At 55.6% G+C, this 25,807-nt stretch overlaps 4 protein-coding genes and 2 long non-coding RNA genes across 18 annotated transcripts in view; 2 read left to right on the top strand and 4 right to left on the bottom strand.

Annotated features, from left to right (window-relative positions):
* The window catches only part of EPN3 (epsin 3), an 8,880-nt gene extending 3,516 nt beyond the window's left edge, over nucleotides 1-5,364 (bottom strand). The window contains exons 1-4 of one of the 4 annotated variants that reach the window (XM_072025684.1): nucleotides 5,129-5,364; nucleotides 1,901-2,550; nucleotides 1,488-1,606; nucleotides 255-338 (exon numbers count right to left, since the gene is read on the bottom strand). In XM_072025684.1, coding sequence (XP_071881785.1) covers nucleotides 255-338; nucleotides 1,488-1,606; nucleotides 1,901-2,471 — 774 coding nt within the window. In that variant the 5' untranslated portion in view covers nucleotides 2,472-2,550; nucleotides 5,129-5,364. Of the gene's footprint in view, nucleotides 1-254; nucleotides 339-1,487; nucleotides 1,607-1,900; nucleotides 2,551-3,600; nucleotides 3,734-5,128 lie in introns of those variants that run through there. The other 3 variants (XM_072025682.1, XM_027471341.3, XM_072025683.1) reach the window with 3 other exon arrangements.
* Nucleotides 4,158-10,368, top strand: LOC139999072 (uncharacterized). Its single transcript, XR_011804104.1, has 3 exons — nucleotides 4,158-4,607; nucleotides 8,075-8,231; nucleotides 10,051-10,368. It is a non-coding gene; the product is annotated as an uncharacterized lncRNA (long non-coding RNA).
* On the bottom strand, nucleotides 5,682-20,532 carry MYCBPAP (MYCBP associated protein). Of its 6 annotated transcripts, XM_072025678.1 has the most exons (21): nucleotides 20,409-20,532; nucleotides 19,580-19,704; nucleotides 18,835-18,994; nucleotides 18,630-18,733; nucleotides 17,957-18,131; nucleotides 17,524-17,639; nucleotides 16,650-16,800; nucleotides 16,260-16,375; nucleotides 15,479-15,579; nucleotides 14,739-14,847; nucleotides 14,220-14,403; nucleotides 13,511-13,698; nucleotides 12,796-12,942; nucleotides 12,338-12,616; nucleotides 11,396-11,517; nucleotides 10,568-10,683; nucleotides 9,932-10,065; nucleotides 9,550-9,735; nucleotides 9,049-9,072; nucleotides 8,519-8,610; nucleotides 5,682-7,695 (listed from the first exon to the last, which is right to left on the bottom strand). In XM_072025678.1, exons 1-20 carry the CDS (start codon nucleotides 20,491-20,493, stop codon nucleotides 8,566-8,568), a joined length of 2,667 nt encoding a protein of 888 aa, XP_071881779.1. In that variant the 5' UTR covers nucleotides 20,494-20,532; the 3' UTR covers nucleotides 5,682-7,695; nucleotides 8,519-8,565. The 6 variants fall into 6 exon arrangements, 4 of the variants coding, with proteins under 4 accessions (XP_071881779.1, XP_071881778.1, XP_027327140.3 ...); XM_072025677.1 differs by lacking the exon at nucleotides 5,682-7,695 and having other exon boundaries at nucleotides 8,226-8,610; XM_027471339.3 differs by lacking the exons at nucleotides 5,682-7,695; nucleotides 8,519-8,610 and having other exon boundaries at nucleotides 8,933-9,072.
* Nucleotides 20,168-23,451, bottom strand: RSAD1 (radical S-adenosyl methionine domain containing 1). Of its 2 annotated transcripts, none has more exons than XM_072025686.1 (9): nucleotides 23,264-23,451; nucleotides 22,683-22,816; nucleotides 22,395-22,599; nucleotides 21,942-22,307; nucleotides 21,793-21,856; nucleotides 21,551-21,698; nucleotides 21,422-21,476; nucleotides 21,249-21,352; nucleotides 20,168-21,088 (listed from the first exon to the last, which is right to left on the bottom strand). In XM_072025686.1, exons 1-9 carry the CDS (start codon nucleotides 23,414-23,416, stop codon nucleotides 20,809-20,811), a joined length of 1,509 nt encoding a protein of 502 aa, XP_071881787.1. In that variant the 5' UTR covers nucleotides 23,417-23,451; the 3' UTR covers nucleotides 20,168-20,808. The 2 variants fall into 2 exon arrangements, with proteins under 2 accessions (XP_071881787.1, XP_038021484.2); XM_038165556.2 differs by having other exon boundaries at nucleotides 20,168-21,155; nucleotides 23,264-23,450.
* On the top strand, nucleotides 23,393-25,141 carry LOC119713140 (uncharacterized). Of its 2 annotated transcripts, XR_011804103.1 has the most exons (4): nucleotides 23,393-23,605; nucleotides 23,980-24,244; nucleotides 24,450-24,524; nucleotides 24,667-25,141. It is a non-coding gene; the product is annotated as an uncharacterized lncRNA (long non-coding RNA). The 2 variants fall into 2 exon arrangements; XR_005260077.2 differs by lacking the exon at nucleotides 23,393-23,605 and having other exon boundaries at nucleotides 23,926-24,244.
* The window catches only part of ACSF2 (acyl-CoA synthetase family member 2), a 39,990-nt gene continuing 39,324 nt past the window's right edge, over nucleotides 25,142-25,807 (bottom strand). For all 3 annotated transcript variants that reach the window (XM_072025681.1, XM_038165280.2, XM_072025680.1), the window contains exon 16: nucleotides 25,142-25,807. In XM_072025681.1, the coding sequence (XP_071881782.1) occupies nucleotides 25,757-25,807 (51 nt within the window). In that variant the 3' untranslated portion in view covers nucleotides 25,142-25,756.

The raw sequence follows: 25,807 nt of genomic DNA, 5'->3' as shown, positions 1-25,807 counted from the left end.
CCAGCCGACACCTCCTCCAGGAGACAGACCCGGCGCAGGAGCTGCCACCGCATCCCCAGAAAGTCCCAGCATCCGAGCAGGGGTAGCTCCTGCGGGGCCGAGCCCGCCGGGAGAGCACGCAGCGAACGTCCCCGCAGGAGCGAAAGCAAAGCAGGCGCCGGAGCAGGGCCGGCAGCGGGGCCGGCGGCCGCAGGAGGCAGAGAGAAGCCCAAGTGCAAGAGAGAGGAGCACCCGGGGCTGCGGGGCACAGGTACCTTCTCGTGCTCCTCTTTGCTCAGCGCGAGCGCTAGCTGCAATTGCCTTTCTTCGTCTGTACTGGAAAGTGGAGGAAGTGGCTTCTGCCAACAGAGGAAATGGGGTGAAATTTCAGCTGGGCCTCAGCTTGCCGAGCGGCTCGGTGGTCGCCGTCCTTGCCACCAGCCTCCAGCAGCCCCTCGTCTACCTGCGCGGCGTGCCCAAGGGCTTGCTGCAGCCCCCAGCTCTCCAGCCCCTGAGCAGCCTGGGCTCGGGAATCCTTCCCGTCCCCTCCTCTGGGGCACGGACACTCAGACCCAAGGCAGTTTTTGGAGAGGGGCCGTCCCCACGCCACCATGGCAGCCCCGATCACCGCCCCACAATGCTCATCCAGGGCTGGGAGCGGGGATGCCTGGTGGGGGTGCGCACGTGCACGGCTGTGCACGCGTGTGCGAGCGTGTCTGCGTGTGCACAGCCCAGGGGGGCTCCGAGAGGCAGCGCTTTCGAGAGCATGTTCCTACAGAGCTCATGGCAGCAGCGAGTGGAAGCTATAAATACTGCATTTCCAGGACTAAAATAGGGATACACACATGCTGCTCAGCCTCCAGAAGAGCCACCAGGCAGGGGAAGGCAGGCAGCAGCAAGCACTGCCTCTGAAACGTGTTCCCTGCCCCGGCAGGACCGAGGACGTGATGCTGGGTGCCAGCCCCCCAAGGACACTGCCCACGTCCTTGGTGTGCCCGGCCGTCCCCGCACGGGCTGTGCCAGCCAGCGGCAGTCTCAGCCGGTGTGCAAATAAAGCCCAAAGAAAAGGGGCAGGAAGGAGAGGGGACAGCCCTGGGGGAGGCTGCACAGCTGGGGCTGGGGCTCGTTTGCTGCCCGCATCCCTGCTTGGCTCTGCCAGCTGGAGAGGAGCAGCCGCAGGCGGAGGCAGCCGTGCCCCATGCAGTGGGATGTATCGCCTCTCGACCAAGGCGAGAGAAACGGGACCAGAACACCTCAGTGGATGAGGGCAGCTAGGTTTGGTGTCTCAGCCTTGGTGCTGTCCCTGCAGGCACAAGGATGGGCAGCACGAACAGCCGGTGCCCTCGCTGCCTGCTGGTGACTGGGATGCAGGCACAGCACGAGCAGCCCAGTGCAGTTATGGGGCTGTGCACAGCCCTCGGGCAGCCCCATACCCGCTGTCCTCCACAGGGGCTGAGCCCCCACAGATAATCCTGGGTGTGGGGCAGACCCCAGCCCCAAGGCCCTACCTTCTCGGCCTCCTCCCGACTCATGGCCAGAGCGAGCTGCAGCTGCAGCTCCTCCTCGCCCGTCGTCTGTGGCCTCGCTTGCTCCAGGTCAGAGGCGAACCGTGGGGATGAGGACGATGCTGGGAGAGAAAAGAAGACGAGGTGAAGGAGCAGTGTTAGGACATCAGGGAGGAGACCAGCCACCTGTCCAACAGCCTCCCCGACCCCATCCACAGCTCCACAGGTGGTTTCCCCAAGGGCCATACCCCCTAATTAACACCTGCAACCACAAACGAGCTGCACACCGCAGCCGAGCATCGCCACCAGCACCCCAAAAAGCGGAGGGGGAGCACTGGGTGGGCGCAGCAAACCGCACACAGCTCCCACCTCGACCCGCACGCAGCTCCCACCTCCTCCCCGCCGGGAGCACTCACAGTTGAAGGAGGAGGGCGAGCCCCGCGTCCGGCCGTAGTCTTCGCCGTAGGGCGATGCGCGGCGGCCGTAGGCGGCCTGGTGGCTGCCGCTGCCCATGCCCTCGAGGGCCATGCGCTCCTTAGTCTGCAGCGCGTGCGCCCGCTCCTGCTTCAGCCGCTCCTCGTCCTTGAGCAGCGCCATCACCTGCTTCACCTTCTCCCGGATGTTGATGCCCTGGTCCTTGCCGTCGCGGTCGACGTACTGGAAGTCCTTCAGCGTCTGGATGGTGTAGAGGTTCTCCCGGCACTGGTGGGTCACCTTCTCGGAGCCGGTTTTGATGAGGTAGTCCAGCAGGGTGAGGGCTTTGTAGACGTGGCGCCAGTTCTTGCCGCTGTCGTTCAGCCGCCGCCAGATCATGCCCATGACCTCGGCGAAAGCCACCGTGTTGAAGGTGAGGTCGGCGATCTCCGACATCAGGGAGCTGGGGGGCCCCCAGGGGTCGTTGGAGGTGGCCTCCCGCACCTTGATCTCCGCCTCCGAGTAGTTGTGCACGATGTTCTTCACCTGACGCCGCAGGGCCGAGGTCGTCATGGCTGCGCCCTGCCCGGGGCCCGCCGGCGGCGAGCGCTGGTGGCAGGGAAGGGACGGGCGCTCACGGCCTCACTGGCACCTGCAGCGGGGAACGGGGACGCAGAGACCTCAGCACCAGCCCCGTGCCACCAGAGCCCCCTCCCAAAGCCCTCAGCCGGCACCGAGGACGCTTCTCAAGGTGGAAGGGCCCATCGCCACCGCGTCTGACGCTCACCGAAAGCAGGAGGGATGCAGGATGCTCAGGGTGGAAAAAAATATCTTAGAGAAAACCGATACCTAGCACTGCAGAGCTGCCAAGAGATTTGGCTTCGGATTCAGCAACATTTGGATGAGCTTTTACCAGGCGCTTCTGCTGCGACGAGCACCCACCTGCAAATGGCAGCTCCCTCCCCCAGCCCCAGGCTGCCTCCGGGCCCCAGCCCCCTGCAGCGCACGGCCTGGGGGCTCCCCTGCACCCCCCGAGGCTCCCAGCGCCGCCAGGACACGCTGGGCGAAAATAAAGGCCTGGCGTGACTCAGAGCCTGCCCTGACAGCTTTGCTGAGCAAACTTGGTGATTTTGCTTCTAGGATGGAAACACGTGCTGCTGCGGGGTTGCTAGATCAGGGGGCTACCCCGGCGCCAGGCCAGCAGACAGGGCGGATGACCCAAAACCCGCTGCAAAATCCCCAGATCCTGCCCGAGCCTACCCTGTGCCCATCTCCTGGCACGGGTGGCTGCTGTCGAAACGCACCCACGAGGCTCCCGGCTGACTTTTCCCCGCATCCCCTTCCTGTGGGGTGGCCACAAGGCACCCACGGGCACCCTGACGCTGCTGCTTGTCACCACGGGTCCCTGCCGTGCCACCAACCAGGGCTGGCAGGGCCGGGAGCTGCCCTGGGCCCTTGCTGCTGGGAAATGCCCATCCTTCACCAGCCAAACCACGTGGCTCGTCGTTGTCCCATTTTCCTGTGACCCCGTCACAACTCTGTGCCCTGCTCCACGCTAGCCTCACCCACGGGGCAGTCAAACACCACGACCCTCATTGCCTTGGGGGATCAGCAAAACCAAGAGGCAGAGAGGCTTGAAGCAGGCTCCCCATTGCCGGGCTGGGAGCTGAGCTGCTCGCTGAGCTCCCACCCCAAAACTCACCGGCAATGCTTCCCCGCTCCGCGATAAGGCTGCCGGGCACAGGCCTATCTCCCCTGCCCAGCCCCGAACGCGGCCGCCGATTACCGGTGCCCGTCCCAACACCCGGCTCACGACGCCGGCGCCTCCCTGCACCGCAGCCACCACGCTGTGGCCGGCCTCACCGCGGGCACCGGGCTCTCCAGCCGCCGCAGAACCGCGCCGGGGCCGTGCCGACGTGCCCACGAGCCACGCACGGCACCCGCCGCGCTGCCGTGCAACCCGTGCAACCGGTCCTGCACCTCCTGCTCCGGCGGGACGGCGGCACCGCGGCACCGCCGGCGACGTCCCCGTGAGTCAGAGCAGCCTGGCACTGCCACACTCGCAGGCGGCCCGAGTGTCTCTCCCCCAACGCTTCCCTGTATTGATTCCCTTTCGCAACGCTGCTGCTCGGCGCGGCCTTTGGATCCCACCAGGAGAGCCTGGCTTTGGGTGGCCGCAACGCTGCTGGCGCGGAAACGCCTTCGGGACGAGGGCAGCGGCGCGGCAAAGTCCTCCGGGACTTGGCTCCGTGCTCTGCTTTCCACCGCCACCCAGCAGGAAGATAAAGTCACGCTTTCCAAAGGTGCCACCGGCCCAGCAAACACCGGCGTGCCCGTCCATCGGCCTCCGTGGAGGGATGTCCCCTCCTGTCCCCAGCGGGTCCCCCCCTAGCCTGGGAGAGCCCCAGCCCAGTGCCACCAGCTCCGGCACCGCTCGTCCCGGCCGGAGACCTGGTCCCAGATGGATTTCACCAGGCTTCTGCGAAGTCTGCGTGGATAGAGCTGGGAAAAGGGGTTGGGACAGCGGGTGGAGGAGCACGGCCCTGGCTGGAGCGCTGCCAGCGGCGTTGGAAGCAGCGGGTTTGTACCCAGCCCGGTGTCCCCCCGGAATATAAAGGCAGTGAAACAGAAGCTGTGCAGGAGATAAGGCAGCAGTGCCCGGCAGCTCATATGGAATTACTGCAGTGACCTTGAGCTGGAGGCTGCCAGGTGGGAGAAGGACACCGGGGGCTGGGGACAGGTCCCCATCGCCCGCGTCCCGGCGCAGGGCACTGCGGAGGAGAAGGGGATGGGGAAGGGGGGGGGTGGACACAGGGGTGGGGGGCAGGAACGGGGTCAGGGGGGAGCAGGAGGGGCTGGGGGCACCCGGCGGGGGCACGGGCAGAGGGGACAGGGGCTGGGGACACCCGGGGGGGGGTCGCTGGGTCCCCGCTCAGGTGCGGGGCTGGCAGGGCGCAGCGCCCGAAATGGAGGCAGAGCCCCCCGGCGGGCAGCACCGGCGGCTCCAGGGGACCGGCGGGGACCGGCGGGGACCGGGACCCTCCCCCGGTGTGCAGCGGGACCCCGACACCCCCCTGCCCCCCCGGTACCCCCCGGTACCCCCCAACCCCATCCGGGCCCACGGCGGATCCGCATCCCCCCCCCTTGCGCTCTGCACCCCCTGCGGATGCTCGGGGCCGTCCAGAACCTTCCTCCCTCTCTCCCTCTCTCCTTCCCTTCCTCCCTCTTACCTCGGCCGAGCGGCGGGGCCCCGCCGTGCACGGAGGGGGCCGGCACCGGCACCGGCACCGGGACCGCGCACCGGGGGCCGGGAGCGCGCAGGAGGCGGCCGCAGCCCTCCCGCTGCCTGCTGCGAGCTGCCGGGCAGGCTGGGCAGGTCCCGGCTGCCCGCCTTAACCCCTTCGGGGCCGAGCGAGCCCCGGCCCGGCCCCCTCCAGCCCTTTAACGTGGGTTCTCCCCCCCCGCTCCGTGTCCCCAAAATCCTAAGTAGCGCACCCCCCCCCCCCCCGGGTTTGGGGGATGCGGCGCCAAGCCCCTGCCCCGCCGCATGCGGGAGGCGGGGATGCTCTAAATGCTCAGTCACTGCCCCTCGCTGGCAGGCTGCCAGCTCGGTTTTTTTTATATATCTATTTTTTTAATATTTTTTTTCCCTCCCCCCTTATTTTTAGACAGGAACCGGCCATCCCCAGGCTTGGAAGCGCCTCTGAATGATGCTGACCTCCCCCCCCCCCAGCAATGCAGCTCCCTCTCTGGTACCCAAGGCCGCTGCCGCCGCCGCTGCAATTTGAGTTCGGCAAAATTTTTGCCCGGGATCTAAATTTGGAGCGGCTTCTTCCCCTGCTCCGAACAGCTCCCAGAGCCTGGCTCGGGGAGAGAGGGAGGCATCAGATGACATTACAGAATAAGTCATGTCTCTCGATTGCTTCAGTGCCACCCCCACTCTCCCGGCCTCTGCCTTCCATTTTAATCAGTGACAGGCCTTCAAGTAGTACGGATATATATAATCTTTTTTAATATCACTGCCATTTTCCATAACAGAAAGCATCTCCCGGGTGCCGAGGCACTGGGGAGGGGATCACACCCCCCCCGTTGTTTCCCCCACCAGGGAGCGGACCCACCTCACCCCGAGCCCTGCCTCAGGTCGGAGGAGGCATCAGGGCGGCCCTGGGCTTCCAGGGGCTTTGTGGATCTCCTCAGCCCGATTTCCCCGGCAGGCTCAGGCCAGCTGAACACGCACCCAGTCCCACTCCCGGCTGCGGCCTGTGGGAAGAGCACTGCCATGGGGTCAGGCAGGAGAGCAGCCGGCTGGGGCAACCCCAAAGGAAGGCTCCCACCGTCCCGCTCCTGGGGATTTCTCTCTCTCTCTGTTTTCCACAGCTCAGCGGGGGCAGAGGGCCCAGGAAGGCAGCTCGATGCCCTTCAGGCACTGCCTTTTCCTCTCCCTGAGGAGAATGTCCTAAAAGCAGCAGCAGAGCTGTGCACACATAGGGCTTGTTGGGTGGTCTGCACCCTCGTGAAGGAAGTGGTGAACCAGCGAGGCTCTAAAGCTGATTTTTCCCATCTTTGGGGCAAGCTGGCTGCTCACCCAGGTCCCTCCTACAAGTGAGAACCTTCTGGAAACGTGCTGTCACCTTCCACGCACGTTTTCCTGGAAACCCCTTCCCAGCCTAACAGCGGTGGTGTCTCCAGGCCCTGCATCACGTGTTGGTTCTGGTATGCAGCACGCAAGGCCAGGGAGGTCGCTCACCTCAGTTACGTAGCAAAGAGCAGGAATTATTAACACTAATACAAATAGTGCCCACGTTTGGGGGAGGAGGAGGAGTGCTCTCCTTGCTAGGACGGGCACGATGGGGCCTGGAGCACCCCCGCGTCCTTCAGCACGCAGGGCTGGCCCGCTCACCAGGGCTGGGGCTCCAAGCACAGAGCCCACAGCTCAGCTCACAGCAGGCCCCTAAATGAGGGGTATACGTGTTTCTAAGGGTGTGTTTGGGAAGCTGGTTCTAACTTCACCCCATTTCCAGTCACGTAACTTGCGCCAATCTGTGTAAAAAATAATAACGGAGCTGGCTCAGAGATACAGCAGCCAGGGCGCAGAATGTTGCACTTGTTGGCCCAGCCCAGCCCTTCCCCTGCTCTGTTTGTACATTGTCCCCAAGGAGGTTCTTGTCCAAGGCTGTAAGAGGCACTGGCAAGATTTATGACAAAAAAGTATAGACTATTCCCAGCACACAGATTTGTTCTCCTTTGCAGAAAATCTCATGCCACCAGCCCCAGGCCTCCAGGCTCCTCCCTTGGAACGGGAAGGAGAAAACAGCATCTGACATCCTTCCATCCTTTAGTATGTGACTAAAGGGACATTTTCTTTTATCTGTTTTCTTACGAGCAAGATTTTCTGGGAGCAGAGGTATATGTGGAGCCTGGTTTCTATAGGCTGGACCAGATGCATGGGCTTTGCCATCTTTCAATGTGAGACTGCCAACTAGAAGCATTCCTGCCTCTGAGACAATCACGTTGTCTCTGTTACGTGCAGACTCCCTCTTGTCTAGAAGACAGATGGCTTGAGCTGTTTGAGTTGGGCATATTCACAAGCTGATAATGATCTCCAGGGAGGCAGGAGCTATTGTCAGAGCCTGTGAGACACACCCCAACTTCAGGCCTTTTTCCTCTCTGATTCTCAAAATGTTGCTGAAATTCTCACTCCAGTAATGCTGAGCAGAGACATTCCCTTTGTGGTTCTGTGCCCGCTACGCCAGAAGAGGCTCCGTCCTTCCACAGAAGCAAAATGCTCCTTCTCACCCTGCTGAGAGAGAGCACCTCAGAACATGAAAGGTCTCACCTGGCCAGCAGAACAAAATAAGCTACAGATTTGCCAGGAGCTGAGGGAAAGAACAGACACATTCTCCAGAGATAGCAAAGGAGTTAAAACAAGAAACAAAAAGAAAACAACTCTGCACAAGGAAGTTATTTGGTACTGCATGTGGCTCTGAGACGCGTGTCGGTGTGGTTTCCCATGTAAAAGAGCACGTGCCTGAGGCACACATGCCTGGTGTAACCGTGCAGCCATGTACAGAATTTGTAACAGTAATGCTTAGCATGGATATGAATCTGCTGTCTAAGAACCTCAAAGGTATCGTGAACCTCAATTAATAATCTACATTGATGTCATTTATTTACAGGGCCAAAGCCTTTCTGGGGAATGCTGTCCAGCTGCTTGAGCAGGAAGGCTGCACTTCACCCACGTACGGTGCCAGGTCAAGGGAGACCCTGCTTGCCCTGCCTTGGAAGTCTGCTTCGACCCAACCCCATCAGCAGAGCAAACAACATTAAGAATGGGTATGTTTCCACAAAAAAAAAACACTCCATTCCAGCTGTGAAGCACAAGGAAACCCAGACAGAAAGGGGTGATAAGCAGAGATGCACACGCAGGCTGATAGAGACAGGAAGGGTGGCTCTAACACAAGGCCCAACCCTGCTCTCCATATTTATAGCATGAATTTCACTCATTTTAATTCAGGAGCGATTAGTCTTGGAAGTAAGCAAGTAAGAGTTGACTCAGAATGGGGCATGGGTACATTAGGCTGCATAAAGAGAGACTGCATGATCAGCACATAAATAGTTACGTGTGTAAGAAAAGGCAAGGTGGCACATCCCTCAGAATACTGCATTTTCACTGAGATCCTGAATGCCCCAGAGAAGCCGCTGTCAACAAGTCCTGAGAGGAGACAGGACAAGCAGTCAAGAATATGATCAAAACCAAGATGGATTTTTCTAAGCTACTGTCCAAATCCTTGGGCTCATGAGTACAAGGGACACCCTACTTGTTTTTCAATCTTGCTTGGCTAGCAAGCAAAGACTGACATCTCTCACCCTGACTGGCTCTTTTAAGTTTTTCTTCCTTAGTAGAGATACCAGTGTTTCCTAGTCTTAATGGTTCTGGAGCCTGTGATATCTCTTGCCTTGTCTCTCATTGGCAATTGACCACCTGCAGAAGTAACAATCCCGTCATTACTTCAGAAAGAAGAATCTCCACTGGATCTGTGTAAAAATGGTTATTTATTTAACTCTATGCCTAGTTACAAAGTGCTTTGCTCTCCCACTTTATAGTGCCCTTTTTCTCTAGCTCTTCAAATAAAGAAACCATTTTGCTCACCATTGAATCCAGCAGCCCATAGACCTGCAGCAGAAATTAACAGAAGATGGTTGCAGTAAAAATGGATGATGAAATCTTGATGACACGACTGACAACACAGAGATAGTTTCTCATGCAGGAGCATATAAACGTACAGACATGCACACAACCACATAAAAGTGGCTGCCTGCTAGCAGATCTTAGCTCTAGTAATAACTTTTCTGGCTATGAAGTGTGTTTAACATTATCTGAGATACAATTAATTCTGCTGATCCCTCAAGAGTCCGCAAGCATGCTAAAGGCATCCCAGATAGAAATCCCGCATGTGGCTATGCAATGCCTGGATTTATGTTAACAGGCTCCAGGCTGGAATAAAGGACATCCTACCTTGTATTTCACACTTACCGTGCCACAGAATTACGGACATACATTTGTCAGTTTTCTGAGTTTAACAAAATGCTTACTGCTCCACCTAAGCTTCAGCACAAGCAAAACAAAGGTAAAAGCTTTGGCCAGACTCACTTCAATGTAAAGCTTTTCCTGGTACGTCCCATACAAAATAGGGTCCACCTGGTCCTGAGGAGGTTCAATGGGGTCTGTAACTACAGCTTCCACACGTTGTGCTACCTCTTTCACCTTCTGTGATGAAGTGGAAGATTTCAGCTTTTTCTCATCTTTTACTTTTGACTTTCTGCTGTTTGGAAATTCCTATTCAGTGACAGAGGAGGAAAAAAAGGGCGACAGATCAGAACACCTTTCAGATTGCAGCAAGATGCACCCAGCAATCAGCGCCTCTTTTGGTGGATTGGAAATCAGCTCAAACTCAGGATATGCAGCCTCAGAATGCACCGCACTGTCACCAGAACCCAGTGATCAAGTTTTCAGCAGGGATCCCAGCACTTACCTCCTTCTCTTTCCCTGCAGTCTTAGTTGTTCTTTTTTTGTCTTCTCTATCCTTACCACAAATTGACCTTCTCTCTTCTTTTCTACTGGTTATTTTGTCTTCTTTTCCTCCTTTTATAGGTTGTTTTACTTCCACTACAAAAGAAAGAATTCCAATTAACCCAAAGCAACATTTTCACGTCCAGACAGACAAGCCTGCTGCACTTACGCACTGTAAGCATATTATTTTTGCCACGTATTTTGCTCTTTTTAATTCATCTGAGCTGTACTGCACTGAAAAACAATGACCTTGAAGAGTACTTTGTTTAAATGAACAGGTCTCAAACATACATCAGAACAAGCTTATATAAGAGATAAAAATGTGATAGATTTTTTCAGTTAGTCAGTATGAAAAGCAGGGCCAAAATCCAGCTAAATTAAAACGCTTATTCGTTTTTCTCCATGCATGTCCGTGTTTTTAATACCAAACCTCAGATCACAACTATTATCTCACACATTGCTGTTTTTTCTGATGCGTTTTCTTATAAAAGCTTTGAGGGGAAACAGCTGACGTTGCTGTTTCAGCTGCAACTCAGCAAGTTTTCTGGATTGCCACCAGTCCATGGAATCTGCCTGCTGTGCTAAAAGCACCATTTACCTGTTTCCTCTGGAAGAACATCTACACAGGTGTCCTTCTCAGGCAAGCCAAGCAGGGATCTCAGCTTCAGAGAGTGACTCACCAGACCATCAATTGTTTCACGCCACAGCTGGAGACTGAGAAAAGTATCAGAAACAGAAGGGAGACAGCACAGCAACTGGGCATTTTGGGGTGGAAAGGTAGGAGCAAGGCCATCTTCTTTTATGGCAGAGCAGCTAAGAGCTGCTCTGTCCAACTAAACCAATACAATCGCACCTAACATCTAAAAATCTGGGCAGAGAGAAGCTACTTTACTTTCCTTGGGTTTGCACGTCAACAGGCTCACATGGCCCCATAAATATTACTGGGTAACTAGGTCTCCTGCTCTTCAACATGACACACTGGTAAATCAGCACTGATCTGCTGCGTGTACTGAGAGGAACCCGCACTCCTGTGATTTAGAAGCAGCTAGCAGCTGTTGGTATGTTTACAGTCTGAAAGCTTGAGCAAAGAAAAAAGAAACTGCATGAGGGAGGATACAGTTATCTGAGTAAAAGGGTACAGAAAATTACCCAAAGATTTCATAAACATATCCCAGAATAATCTTGCCAGAAATAACCTTGTGTACTCCCCAAAATTACATGAATATTCTAAACTTATCTCCAGAAAGAAATGGCATTTGGGTCCTAGACAGCTGCTACAATTACTCTATTAAAAAAAGCATTAAAAAAAGACTTCTAGACCTCACATAATTACATGCGATCTGCATCACAACACTTCCAACTGAACTTGTTAAGGCTGTTGATCGTACAAGGCATTTATAAGCTTTGTCTTGCAAAGGTAACACACCAGGTTTGATACAAAAGGTCTGACTGGGTTGGCCTCTCTTCAACACCCAGCTCCAGTGCTGCCTTATTGAGCTGGGTCAGTGCTTCTTCTCGCTGCTCCTCCTCCGGGATCAAGTTTATAGCCTGATGTGAGAGAAACAAAACACTTCTCAGTTCTCTTTCCCAATCGTCTGGTCCCTGACCTCAACGGAACACACCACAGATCTCTTCCTGGACACCAGTCTGAAAGGAGGTTGCACTGGGCACTTGCACACCCAGACATGGCTGGAGATTTGGGCAAGGAGCACAGGTTACCCAAGATCTGAGAAGCAATCCCAGATCTCCCAAGTTAGATTCACCCACTGTAAGCCCCTCTGCAACTCTACAGGTAGAACAAGTCTAGCACGTTAGAAGGCCTTCTAACAACACAGAACTCCTCTAAGAGCAGAGAAGCAGCAGAGGTTTCCAAGAGAACACTACAGAAAAACTGCTGACAGAATCCAAACCACTCTTGCTTTAATCTAGGGAGGTCTGCATTTTATCCACAGCCTGCCGTGAGTGCCCGCTTAGAGCTCTGATGAATAGGGAGGACTCTCCAAGGAGAAGAGCCCTTGGGGAAGCCACAGGAGGCTTTGGGATTAAGCCTGCCCCCCGCATTCAGTTCTGGGATGACAGAAAGCTAATGGGGGAAGAGCTTAAAATATTTATTACATTGTCTGGTTCTCTTTTCTTTGTCACACAACAGCCCTCAGAGCCTCTCTTGGGAATTTCTTTACAAGAGCACTGAGGGTGTGGTCAGCAGAGCTGATGTGCTTTTCTTTAACACACGTCATAAATCATCTCGAGCTCAGAGAACATTGGAAGCAGACCTTTGGGTGGGCTCATGCTGGGGTACGCCAGGCTATTTGTAAGGAAAATGAAAAGCCCATCGGTTTGTCACAGCGCCAGAGGGAACAAGGGCGACCACCTGCTTAAAGTCCTCGAAGGAAAAGTTCCACGCTGAGGGGCCTGGCTCTTCCTCTTCCACCTGTACTTGACTCAGAGTCACATCGAGTGAGTTCCTCCAATCTGGGATCTCTGTCGCGCTCCACTGAGTGGAGAGAGCCTCCGAGACGCTCTCCTGGAGCTGCACGTCCTCCACGCTGCTCGTTGAGGGCACCTTCTCCTCAGAGGCTGAAGGGACAGTCATGTGCTGTCTCCACAATTCCTGCAGCTGCTTAACCACTCGATTCTGATAATGCAACTTTGATAACAGGGGAAAGGTAAATAGCAAAATGCGTTGTGCCTTTCCTCTACAACACTCATTGTTCAAGCCACTATGGCAAGCTATGTCAGCCCCCAGAAAGCCACGGATGCACTAGCCCCACAGGTTTTCTTTCCCTGCTGTTTCACCCGTGTAGCCCATTAAATAGCAAGCCTCACCTTGGGATTCTTCCTGTGGAACAACTCCTCCTCTGTGACATAGGCATCCACAGGAGATGGGGTGCGCTCTGGGGTCCGAATTCGGACAAGAAGTTCCTTCAGAGCCTCTTCGGCTATGGCAGCACCCTCTTGAGCAGCCAGGTCAGACTGAGGCAGCACAACAAGCACAACATGAGTCCCCACTCCGTGTACAAGTGCACAAGCAAATTCACACCCACACTGGTAACTACATGTATATTTTATACAGTATTACAAGGAAAAGAATAACTGCAAACCCCACCACACCAAGCAATACTTACAGAAGCTTTTCAAATAAGCCCCACAAAAAAATCCCCAACTAAATACACTTTTCTATGCATAGTGTAATTTTCAATTTATACTTTACTTGATATCATACCATATTACACACAATCCTATCCCCGCTAATTAATGAATTTAATTACAAACAGAAAAATCTTCTTTAAAAGGACCAATGTGAACAGTTCAGGTGGCATAATCACATCTTCATTAATAACATTACAATAGACCGCAGAGTTCTTAGATTTTATTTTGCAAACCTGCTTAAATACGTAAGACCTTCTGTAAATAAATAATCATCTCACTCTCAGCCTTAATTGTAGAGCAATGAAAATACCATGTCTTCCACTCCCTCCCTTGTCCTCTATTTGCATATTAAGTTCAAAGCTCACATTTACACAGTTACATGCTTGGTTACCTCCAGTTTCTCTCTGAGGTCAGCCAATTTATCCTCATACACAGCAATTCCCCAAAGGGTCACCTGCAGCAGAGCTCCTGCTAATAACAGGGGATGTGTCCTAAATTCCCAGGACTCGCTGAAAATGCCAGCTCTCTCTGACTTGAAAAGAAAGACAAACTTTCTAGTTTCTCCAGGCAAAATTACACCTGAAATTAGAGAGAAAAATGTGCTGCTCTGTAAGAATCCACCTGATTAACACAGCTCTTTTCCAATGCCCACTGAGTGTCCTCATCTCTTCATAAGACTCTCCCCATAGCTTAGCTGGCTATCACACCTCATCCAACAATTTTTCTCTCTCCAGATTTACACCAGTCACCATGTTACTGAACTGGTATTACTTCCATTGCATGCTCCTTTTACAGCAAAGCTCAGTACCTTCTCTTGTAGATCATACCCAGTCTGCCATCAGAAAGTGATTCACTTCTCAGCTTTCCACCCATTTACATTCAGAGCAGGAGCAACCTCCTTTCCTTCAAGTCCCATGAAAAGGATCTGCCTCACACACCTATTTTGGTGTGAGTCAGCTCTGACAGCCAGGGTGGCTTCCTAAGAAGATTCACCCAGGAGGCTTGCTCTGCCATTAGTCAGACTCAGCAGCTCAGATAACACCTGAATATGTACTCTCTGCTCCGTGCACAAAGGTCTCAGAGCTCAGCAGTTCTCATACCTGGTCTGGCATCAAAGTAAAAACACTGCATCCGCTTGGTTTCTCTGGAGGGAATCTGCTGGAGAAGCCTCCTCCAGTTATACCAGACGGCAGCTGTGCCATCGTTGCTCACCGTCAGGAAGCTTTCGGCTTTTTCACCAGCCACGGTCTCAAAAGTGAGACGGGCAGCAATGCCAACTATATGCTGTGAGGAAGAGAGAAGGACAAAGATAACAATTTCTGCTCTGTCTTGCCTGAAGTCACACCACAAATAAGGGGTTGAACATCGGTTGGAGAACTTGTAAGGCAGGTCCAATGAAGTGGCCATTATACAGAGTGCACCTGGGAGTCTGAGCATCACGCCACAGACAGAGCCATCACTTCTGCTTCCAGACCTCTCTGGAGCAAACGCAGGGACACTCTGTTATGCTCAGAATAAATCCCCCATTCTCCAGCCTGGGAGTGACACTCATTGTACAGCCGTGACTCGGGAACTCAAGCAAGCTTAGCTCAACGAAACAATAAGAAGTGCACAATTACCCTGCAAGAAGTGATGCAGTTGATCCAACGTGCAGGCTGGCCACAGAAATCTAAAGACGGACCCCATACTGCTTCTGGAACCAGATCATAATAATCCCCTAAGGAGTCACTGCAGAAGAAAACAACAACAAATGTTTCTGTGGAGTGAAATTCACTTTCTGACGTGGGAGAACAAATGGTGGCTTACAAGACCCTGTAAGAAATAAACCCCTACCTAACCCCTACCTAATGCTTTTCCACAGAGCTCTCTCTCATCCCTGCAGATGTGGCAAACAAACTCCAACTAAAGACTTGCCACCACCAAAGAGGACAGGACAGCCAGAACAATAAGGAGAAGAATGGTATCTGCTTAAGGAAGGCTTGAGGGTACGACTGAATAAGGAGAAAAGGGGTCCCTCGTTACAGACGAAGAGGGCAGGGGAAAAGAGACAGACCGGTGATGGAAGTGGAAGGCTGCAGAGGGACAACCAAATGGAGATCATTTAGAGCACAGTCTCCACCCCGACCGATGTAAGCTGAGGAGCCACACAGAGGCAAGACTGGAGGAAAGGCCTGAGAAAACTTCCCTGACTCTTGCTCCTTAGTCATTAGGCCACACAACTCCTAAATCTGTCGATTTTAACATTGGCACATGCCTCTCACTGTGCCCCTGTGCTCTGGGTAAGAGCAGCTACAGAGATCCCTACAGATGGATGGTGCACACCCCAAATTGTTTATTACTGTCATGAAGTAAAACTTACAGGGTCTCAGAATCTTCAGAACTGGTGGAACATGGAAAAGACTGCATTGAGACAGACGTGAAGGGCTGCCCTTTACCGATCACCTCCAGTCCGTCCAGATCCTGGATATACAGAGAAATGACCAGCCCTCTATTTCTCTTTCATATAGAAAAGTCAAATACCGGGCAAATGTACCAACTGAATCAGGTAAAGTGAAGCTCAGATACCTCACTCTTAATAGTTTCTAGATGTACCCAACAGATGTGTAAGTTAGACAGGAATTAACTGCTTCTGAGTCTCCTGAGAACTGTATTCCTCACCACAAATGCTTCATGGATGGGAAAAGTCTCCTTCTCACATTATTCTCATCCCAAGAGCCATGCTTCGGGAAGAAAAAGGTGAGGTCTATTCAGTTTTTAAAAGGAGAGGCTAACTGCCTTCAGATTTTGTATGCAACCACATGGGGAAAGGTGTCTTCCTTCCGCCCTGAGGCACAAAATCAAAGTCCTGCACCAGTATTTGGGGTTTCTTTTTGTTGTCCAGGTCTTCGCAGCTGCATGCTGCTGGTTCAGGGTCCTATTCTGAGGCTCCCAGCCCAGTCCATGCATCACTTAGACAGGCCAGACATCTTTCATGGCTGTGGCCCTTTGGAAACGTGGAAACTGCTAAGATCAGTACTGCGGGGCTAAGGTTTAGATTCCTAATGCTTTTTCAGATCCAGTCCTTGGCAATTTTATGTTATTGTACAGCATTTCATTAGAGGTGAGAGACGCAAAGAATTTTCATGCTCCTCTAGTCTTACCGGCTTATAAAAGTCTAGCTCCTCTAGGACAGATTTTAGCTCCTGCCGTCGGCGCTTCAGGAAAAGACTCTTATCCCAGGTTAGACGGAAAGGGATCCTCTTTGGAGGCTTCAGACCTGTGGAAATACCCAAGAGCTCACTATCTACATACCCACATGCCTATGTATTTCACTCATGTCTAGTAGTGTGAGTTTCATTCCAGCAGTGTCCTGGGCGCGTCACAGAAATTACAGCACCACAGCCTTTCATGCAGCAAGCCTACCTCTGGATTACTGCTGGCCTGAGTGACGGTGACGAGCAAGTAGCTCGTGCTACAGCTGCCAAAAGGGACGACAATAATGGGAGCCTCCGCACTAGGAATGCTACAGCCTCTCTGCAAGGCTCCCTTACCCGTTTCCATTTGCACAGTGTGGGGTTTCCCCACGTGAGTGACTGGCGCTGGGTAGCCCCGCTCCCTCTGAGTCAGGGTCAGCATCAGGCCGGTGAGTTCATCTCCGATGCGCTCGGGCTGCCTCCAGAACTCGCTTCCTGTTCGGTAGCCCTAGGGCAGAAAATGAGGCTCCCACCAAGAATTTCAGAGATGCTGAGAAGAGAGCTTCCTGCTATTTTCACAGGGACTCGAAGCTAAAAGGAAGGTGGTGTCCAACACTGCTTGTGAGGATATTTTAGAAGTCTATAAATTATTCCTTTTCTGCAGGGTAAGCCAGAATTTTTAGCAGGCTGCTGTCAAAGACAAAAGAAGACTTTCTTCTATCTAGTGCTACACACAGGTTGAATGATACTAAAATAATACAGCACATAAATTAGAATCTTGGAAAGAATTATAAATGTTAAAAAAAGTTACCATAGGGTACTCCCATGATCCTCCTGACATACCCATACCCCTTTCTCTGTGTAAATTCCTAAAATTCAAACTATCTGATCTTTCTGGCCCTGAAACAACTATGGCACATCCTCAGTACAATGTCCAGGGCATGTCACTCCTGTAAGGATGACGAAATGGCACAGCCCATGTACAGCAGCTTGTTAGCAAGGAGCCAAGGCACACCACCACTTCTGTCTGGCTGGTACAGATGGCACAGTTCGTGTTTTCATTTTTAAAATCACCGAAAGCTCTGCCTGCATACAAGGCTGAAGGACTCAGAGTGAATGACTTAGATAAGTATCTAAAGGCAGAGCTGCACAGATGTTACTCACAGCACCTGCGCCTGAGCTCTTTCACAAGAGCAGAGCCATCAGGATGCAGAACAAGTGGGGCTCTCACCTTTCCAGGAAACAGGGCAGGGAGACTGCGGTCAATGAGGTCACGTTCTTCCTGGATTTGTCTGTAATCCTCTGAGATGCTCATCAACAACTCATTTTCCGGCTTCTGAAGAATTTCTGTAAAGAAGGAATATCAAATGTGCTGCGCTTCTTCTGAGCGTACCCTTTGGTATTGTGGCTAGGTGTAACCCCATATACTGTCTCCTATCAGGTCCCCTGTCCTTCCCCCAGCCAGAACCACCAGCTCACCCCCCCCACAGCACCCAGGGCCCTCTCCAGACCCCGGCACTAGCAGTGTGGGGAGCCTGGAGAACCTGGAGGCAGGCTGTAATGGCAGCAGGACCAGCCCAGGTTGGCTCTGCCCACTGAAGTGTGTGGTGGTGCCACCAAACAGCCCCACGTCCACGCAGAATTTATAGCTCAGCTCCTCTCACCTCCTAGATACCTCTCCTGCTTTCTCCTGATGGCCATATTACGGTGCCAGTTCTGGAGAGCTCTGTGCTCTGATGGTGGGGCCTGACAAACCTTTTTCTTTCTCTCTCCTCCATGTTCTTCTTTTAAAACTGCTGCAGTAACATCTTTACGAGGAGCTTCAATAAGATCTGCTAGCTGAAGAGAAATGAAACATGAAATTGACTCTTAATGCACACAATGCTAATGCAACAAAAAACGGGACAGCAGAGGAGAAAAGAATTCTTCAGACTGGCAGCACCTTCACCTCATCACTCTGTGAGGAATTAAAACATGGCATTAGGAACACATTCAAAAACAGCGGAGGGATTTAGCTGAGTAACTGGACTCAAGCTCTGGCATTGCTGCATCACCAGCTGTTCCCATGCTGATGCCGTCAGCAGGAGCAGAAATGGAAGAGGAAGCCTCTGTAATTCTTCCCTCTGTGACCTCCGCCTGCACACACGACTTCAAAACCTGCTGGAGCAGTTTCTCTGAAGGCAAGCCCCACAGAGTAGGACAAGGCAGGGAAAACCACACCTCAAGCCTGACCTGTTCTTGATAGGTGCTGAAATAAATCATAAAGTACTTTACACATCACATTCCACCTCTAGAAAAGCGCCGCACAGCAACATTTTCGCAATTTTAAAATCCAACCTGAGTGTTTCCTCTGGCCAAGGCTTCCATCTTGAACTCCTGCAGACTTCCCAAAATGTGGTGAGGGAGAATCTTTTCACAGCCATCACCAAACTGTCCTGGTCCTGCAACAGAAACAAACAAGCAAACAACCCCCGAGACAGGTGACTAAAGCTAGGCTTGACAAAACCAAAAATCAAAGGCAAAATGTGGAATTTAACCATACCAGAAAAACTCTGCTGTTCCTCGGGTACCCTTGGGAAGACAGGATATGCCACCAGGAGATGGGCCTTCTTTTTTGTCTCTTTGGGTTGATATTTTCGAATGAGGAATTTCCTCCTAACTGGAATTCTCCCATCGTCACGGGGAAGGTGTGGAGCATGGAGCTTCAAAAATAACCATCACGATGCAATTAGTGACATACTCACTCACCTTCATTCCTTCTGACCCTTCCAGGACACACAGACAAGTCCTATCGGTGCACGCTGCTCCTCCTCAGAGAGGCACGTTACCTGACTGCGGAAATACCAGTTTAGTTTCTACCTCACTCTTTTTGACTCCGCATTATAACTGGGACAGGGAAAAGAGTTTTAAATTGCTTTCCCGGTAATTTTCTGCTGTGTCACTCGGTGTCAAATGCTTCCACTCACATAGCTTGACCCGAGTTTTGGAAAGCAAGCGGTGGTAGTTACTAAACAAAATACTCTTCTCATTAGATCAGGAAGTTGGAAATGTAGTTCCAAAAGGGCAGGTGAAAAGATCGCGTCAGGATCAATAACCTTTTACTTTTAGGGACTGAGCCTGATGATCTGACAAGTCATAAAAAGCAGCACAGGCAAGAGGGAATGAGAACTGAACTCTAGCAGTCGGTTTTGGTTTAAACGAATGTATAGAACCCTCTGTTAAACACATACACACACACAGAGGAAGTTTCAGTGAAAGTAGCTTTTTCTATGAGCAAAAATACATACTTTTTCCAGGTCCTCTAGCTTAATTGCAAGTGCTTGGATGTCATCTCCTCGCAGAACGTATGGAACAGGCTCTGGCTCCTCTGGAATCGTTGAGACAGATTGTTCACATGCCTTTTCCTTCTTGTCTGAAACACAGAAGGGAAGACCTCTCCTTCAGTCTCCCGAAGAAACTTCATCTTCCTCTCAGCCTGCCTCAAACCGTTTTTCCAGCTGAACTGTTCTTTTAAGGTTACGCGGGACAATTAAATTCAGCATCTCTCACGCCTGGAAGATCAAAGTTTAGGAAGCTACAAGGGCCAAAGTGGGTCACTGGGATTCAGCTGGGTCACGCACTTTGTTCCTGATGACAGCAAATTGATGAGATAAATACTCCGTGCTATCTGCACCGGGAAGAAATCTCAGACAAGTTTCCTTCCCCAGTTCCGAGCACAAGCACACGACTCCAACGCATCGGCCACGAAGCAAAACTTCACCTCAGAAAGCCGCCACCCCTCCAGAGCACCCAAAATGCAAAACCCCCTCCAGACCCGGGCACGGAAACTGCTCAGAGAGACCCCAGGGCAGGAATCAGCTGCAGGCAAGGTTGGGTTGGTTTTGTATCTCGTTTTATTTTTGACCTGTAAGTCCTTCCAGCACCTCCTTTACCCACAGATACACGCAGAGGAGCCTCCCTGATTAAAGAAGGCGAAGGGAAGGGGACAAAAAGGGGAAGGCGCCACCTGAGGCCTGCTCCCCCCCCGTGCACTCGGGACGCGCAGGACCCGCAGCACCCCCACCCCCCCACCCCCCCGGCTCCAGCCCCCTGCGCCCCCCAGGGCCGTGCCCGTACCCGTGGGGGTCCCGGCCCGCGGCTCCTTTCGGCCCTGCCCCGCGGCCGATCCCCGCCTCCGCGCCCCGCGGCCCTGCGCCTGCATCCCCCGGGACCGCGCCGCGTCCCCACGGCAACGGCAGCACCGAGAGGAGCCCCCGCGGCGCCCCCTGGCGGCCACCGGGCTCGGACCTCCAAGGGGGGGCCCGGCCTCGTCCCCCCCCCCTGCCTCAGGGCTCGGAGCCGCGGGGGGCTCCGCGTTTTGTCCCCCCCGCTGCCTCCGGGCGTTTTTCTCAGTCAGCCTCCGGGCTTTGTGTCCCCGCAGCCTTCACGTTTTGTCCCCCAGCAGCTTCTGGGCGTTGTTCTCCTCATGGTTTTGTCCCCTGCCAGCCTCCATGTCCCCTCCGTGCCTTGTCCTCCGTCAGCCTCCTGCCCTTGTCCCCCCGCAGCCTGAGGCTTTGTCCCTCAGTGGGCTCCAGGCTTTGTCCCCAAGCCTCTGTGCTTTGTCCTCCACGAGCCTAAGGGCCTTGCTCCCTGCCAGCCTCTGTGCCATGTCCTCCATGAGGTGCCGTGCCTTGTTCCCCCGCAGCCTCCGTGTCTTGTCCTCCATGAGCCTCAGGACCTTGTCCTCCAGCAGCCTCCTGCCCTTGTCCTCCACGTCCTTCTGTGCCTCGTCCCCCGGTGCCGGCCGTGCGCTGCAGCTGGCAGAGCAGCGCTGGCAGCAGCGAGTCCAGCACCGCCAGCCCCTGGGGCGTGCAGCGCAGACCCCTGGGGGACAGCAGTGGCTGAGCCCCAGCCCCACACAGGGACCCCCCCGGCCCCACACAGGGACCCCCCCATCCCAGTGCCCCCAGTACTCACCGGCCGTCCAGGAGCAGCCAGCCCTGCTGCTGCAGCGCCATCGCCTCCCCCGGCCCCCCGAACACAGCCCGCAGGGGCAGCTGAGGGGAGAAGAGCCCCCAGCGCTGCAGGGGGTCGTTAGCGGCGGCTCGTTAGCAGGGATCCCCCCCACACACCCTCTGTTGGTGCCTCACCTGCTGGGTGATGCCCTCGTCCGTGCGCAGCCCCAGGGCGAGCAGCTCCTCCAGCCTGCGGGCACAGCGGGGTGTTAGGGCCGGGAGGGCCGGGGTGGGGGGACACACGGGGGATGCCCCCATACTCACTGCTCCAAGGGGCTCAGCGCCACCCGCCTCCGGGTGCCGTGCCCGCGGCTCTGCACCTCCCTCATCCAGGCGTCAGGATCTGGGGTCTGGACGCGGGCCTCCCGCTGGCGGCTGCCCTCACCCCATGGCACGAACCTCCCGTGCGCCCCTGCGATGGCACGTGGAGGAGAAGGGGGTGCAGGGGGTGCACAGCCCTGTGCCCCCCCCTCTTGCCCTGCTGCCACCCTTCTCCATGGGCTTACCCGGCCCCACGCCGACGTACTGCTCGGCCCGCCAGTAGGACAGGTTGTGGGTGCTGAGGGCGCCCTGCGGGACAGCGGTGCGGTGGGTGAAGAGGGGCAGAGCCTGCTGTGGGGGCATAAAAAGGGGCTGGAGGGGGGGGGGGGCTCACCTTCCTCGCAAAATTGGAGACCTCGTACTGGCGGAAACCGGCGGCCGCCAGCACGGCCCGGGCGGTGTGGTACATATCAGCCAGGAGGTCCTGGGGGGGCGCGGGCAGAGCCCCCCGCCGTACCCGTGCCTCCAGCGCCGTGCCCCGCTCCAGCGTCAGCTGGTAGAGGGCCAGGTGGTCGTCGCACAGCCCCAGCGCCGCCTCCAAGCTCTGTGCCCAAGCCTCCTGGCTCTGCCCCGGCAGCCCGAAGAGGAGGTCGATGGAGGTGCGGCCGGGGAAGAGCCCCCGTGCCGCCTCCACCGCCGCCCGCGCCTCGTCTACGGTGTGCTCCCGGCCCAGCAGCCGCAGCTCGGCGGCGTCCAGCGACTGTGGAAGGAGCATGATGGCAGCAGAGCTGTGTGGGGCCATGGGGGGATAAAGGGGGACAGGAGGGGACAGGGGGGGCCCTCTCACCTGCACGCCGACCGAGAGGCGGTTGACGCCGGCCGCCTTGAAGCCAGCGAGGCGTGCAGGGCTGGCGGAGCTGGGGTTGGCCTCCAGCGTCACCTCGGCTCCAGCGGGGAGGTGGCCGGCCTCCGCAGCAGCCTCCAGCACGGCGGCGATGGTGTGGGGGCTGGCCAGGCTGGGGGTGCCCCCGCCGAAGAAGACGGAGGTGACGCTGCGGGGACAGCGGGGAGGCTGCGGGTGGCTGTGGAGGGGGCACCGGGACCCCCACCCCGGGACCCCGAGCTGGGCACCCACCTCTGCACCTGGCCAAGGCGGAGCAGGGTCCGCGCCTCGCGCACCAGGCAGGCACGCACGGCCGCCTCGTCCACCGCCGGCACCACGTACTTGTTGAAGCTGCAGTAGGAGCAGTGCTTGCGGCAGTAGGGCCACTGCGGGCACAGGGCGAGCGTGGGGGGGGCAGCCTGGACCCACTCTGGGCACCCCCGTGTTGCCCCCAGGCTCACGGCACGCACGCCGTGGGTGCCCCCGTTGGATGCACGGCGCAGAAACCCCCATGTGCAAGCCCACCAGGTCCCACCTGCAGCCCCCCTCCGTGTGCACCCCCGAGGTCCCACGAGCAGCCCCCCCTTAGGCGTGCAAGCCTCCAGGTGAAACGCGAAGCCCCCCCAAGTGTGCACCCCCCGCTTCCCACGTGCAACTCCCCAAATCGCCCTTGTGCGCACCCCCAGGGTCCCCTGTGTGCGCCCCCCACTTCCCAAGTGTGCCCCCCATGGTCCCCACGTGCAAACCTCCCCGTGCGCCCCCCTTGTTCCCAGGTGCCCTTCCCTTGTTCCCGTGTCCCCCCCCCGTTCCCAGGTCCCCCCCCGGTCTCTCACATGCACGTAGAGCGCGGCTGTCACGGCTCCCCCCGGAGCCCCCGGTTCCGGGCCCGGCCCCGTTCCGGGAGCCGAGGCCCCCCCCGGGTCTCCCCCTCGGGGCCGCCCCGCAGCGAGCGCGGCCGCGGCCGGGCGCCAGCCCCGCAGCGCCATGGGGCAGCGGCACCGCTCCGGGACCGCCCCCGGGCCAGCCCCGGAAAAACGGGGGGGGTGCTAGGAGGCAGCAGGGAGCCGCGTTTTGCCCGGTGCCGGTGGGAATTTGCTCGGGGAGCTTCATTTCCCCGGTTCTGAGCCCAATTCGGAGTCTCTCCCCGGCTTGAAGCCGGATTCGGAGTCACTCCGGTGTGTTGCGGGTAGCGATTCGCAGTCAGAGCGCCCGCACAGCTCCCATCCTCAGCCTCCTGCCCCGCTTGGGAGGAGAAAGCTCCTGGGCAGGGTGCGGGGGGCAGGGGGGCAGCACCCCGAGGTGCACCCACAGCTGGGGGCTGGGTGCCCCGAGGTGGGGCGCGAGGATGCAGCCACGCTGGGGACCAGGGCGATGGGGAGCGGGGAACGGGGAGCTGGGTACCTGCAGCACCCCAGCAGGGAGCTTTGGGGCTGGTGTCTGCCCCATCCGGCCCCGCAATCCCACAGCTGCTCCCCGCTGTGTTCCCAGAGGAGGAGGAAGGGGGTTGACGGGGTGAGGTGTTGCGTTTTCTCCATTTTGCTATTAATAGAGATGAAAAACGCCCGTGACAAAGGGGAGTTTCGCAAAGGCCACGGCCGCAGATTCCCGTTCCCAGCCCGGGAGCGGGTGTCTCAGCGGCACTGCTGACGCAACCCTCACCGTGCTGGGAAGAGTCCCCGCTGCTGCTGGGGGTTTCCGAGCTCAGCGCTGGTGCTATAAGACAGGCACGGGCTGTGCCCAAGCCCAGGAGCTTGTGCATGAGCCCAGGCGCTGAGGTTATGCTGCGAGCTGCGGCCGGCGGCCCTTTTCCTCCGGTGAGTATTGGCGGCCAGAGAGCTGCGCTGGGAGAGCAGCTGCCTCGAAAGCCTCTGAGGTGGCTGCAAGACAGGGAAAATGCTCAGGGCAGGGCTCAGGGCTTGTGCTCGCAGAGGGTGCCGCTGCTGGGAGCGGGGATGGGGGTGCTGGGGGTCTGCACCCCCCGTGCTGGCTGTGACCGGCACTCGACGCGTCTCTTTGCAGGTCTCCTACCCACACAAGCCAGCGTTGATTCGTAATTCTGCTCGTATCAGCAAAGCCCAGGGACCCCAGACTCGGGTGAGTACATGGGGCGCTCCTGGGGACCAGGGGCTGTGCGGAGGGTGAAGGTGTCAAACAGGCACAGGAGAGAGGCCTCTCGTTGAGAGCCAGCCTGTTAACGGGGCCCAGTGCTAACATTCTCCCCCACTTTTCTTTTCAGAAAGCAGGCACCAACCAAGGTCTTTTTGTCCGATTGGTCTGCTTCCATGGGTAGAACCCACAGCCCAGCTTGGAGAGCTGAGACAGAGACCTCGCTGCCACCACACGTCTCTCCCCGCGCACCGTTTCTCGTCACCCTGCAGGGAGAATGGCAGCCTGGAAGGCGAGGAGGCTCGGTCGCTCATCGTCTTTGGGAAGGAAACAGGGGGGAGGCAGGAAAGGAGGCCGGTGAGAGTTGGCAGCGATGGTATCTGCGTCCCAGCTGGGGTGGGACACTTACGGCGGGACAGAGAGGAGCTGCGCTCTTCCACGTCTCGCCTGGGTGTGTCATGGTTGGGAGGAACCAAATAACTCCCGTAAAAACGCTGTCCCGGGTATTCTCTGCTTTGCACTACTGAAGGGACAGGAAGTTTGGTATTTCTGTAAAATGCTTTCTGTCTGTCTCATCCAAAACAATAAAAACATGCAACACCGAATCGATGTTGGAGAAGTTTTATTTGTGGGTCACAAGGCCCCCGCGAGGCCTGGGAACAGGGCTAGCTCTTCCAGCCAGCTGCAGGGAGCTGCTTCCTATGCAAAACCTCTCTCTCTAAAGCCCCTGCCTTTAATTTCAAGTTTATCAGGTGTGTTGTTTCACCAGGCAATATTATATGACCCACGAATCTCAACAGCACCCAAGCAGAGAAGGTACTCACTGTGTGAGGCTGTTGTGACTTAAAATACCAGTAAAAATATCTTACTGACATCTGTTCAGGCCTACAAAGTCCTCTGAAATGGCTGTAGCCAAGCTGCTCAAAGAGACACAAGGTTTTAGAACCTTCACAAGGTCTCACAGTAACAGGACAGGGTTCCAGAAATAAGCATCCCTTCCTCACACCGCAGTATTTCTTTTGGCAGAGAAACAAACCTAACTGGGAAAAAGAGGCTCTCTGTTTTGTTAACACGGGAGTGCCACCGGGCTGACGGCAGGGAGAGAAGCCCTCCAGCGCTGGTCCTGAGGCACAGGTGAAAAGCAGACAGAAAGCTGGCTGAAGCAAGACTGATTTATCTTTTTTTTTTTTTCTTTTTTTTTAAATTCTGCCTTCCTGAGCTCAGAGCTGAAGGTGCTTCTCCATCTGCTCTCTCAACTTGTATTTCTGAAC

Source organism: Anas platyrhynchos, chromosome 19 (genome assembly GCF_047663525.1).
Source record: "Anas platyrhynchos isolate ZD024472 breed Pekin duck chromosome 19, IASCAAS_PekinDuck_T2T, whole genome shotgun sequence".
NCBI classification, from domain to species: domain Eukaryota; kingdom Metazoa; phylum Chordata; class Aves; order Anseriformes; family Anatidae; genus Anas; species Anas platyrhynchos.
The sequence above is the reverse complement of the archived record's forward strand: the minus strand, read 5'-3'. Positions and strand labels throughout refer to the sequence as shown.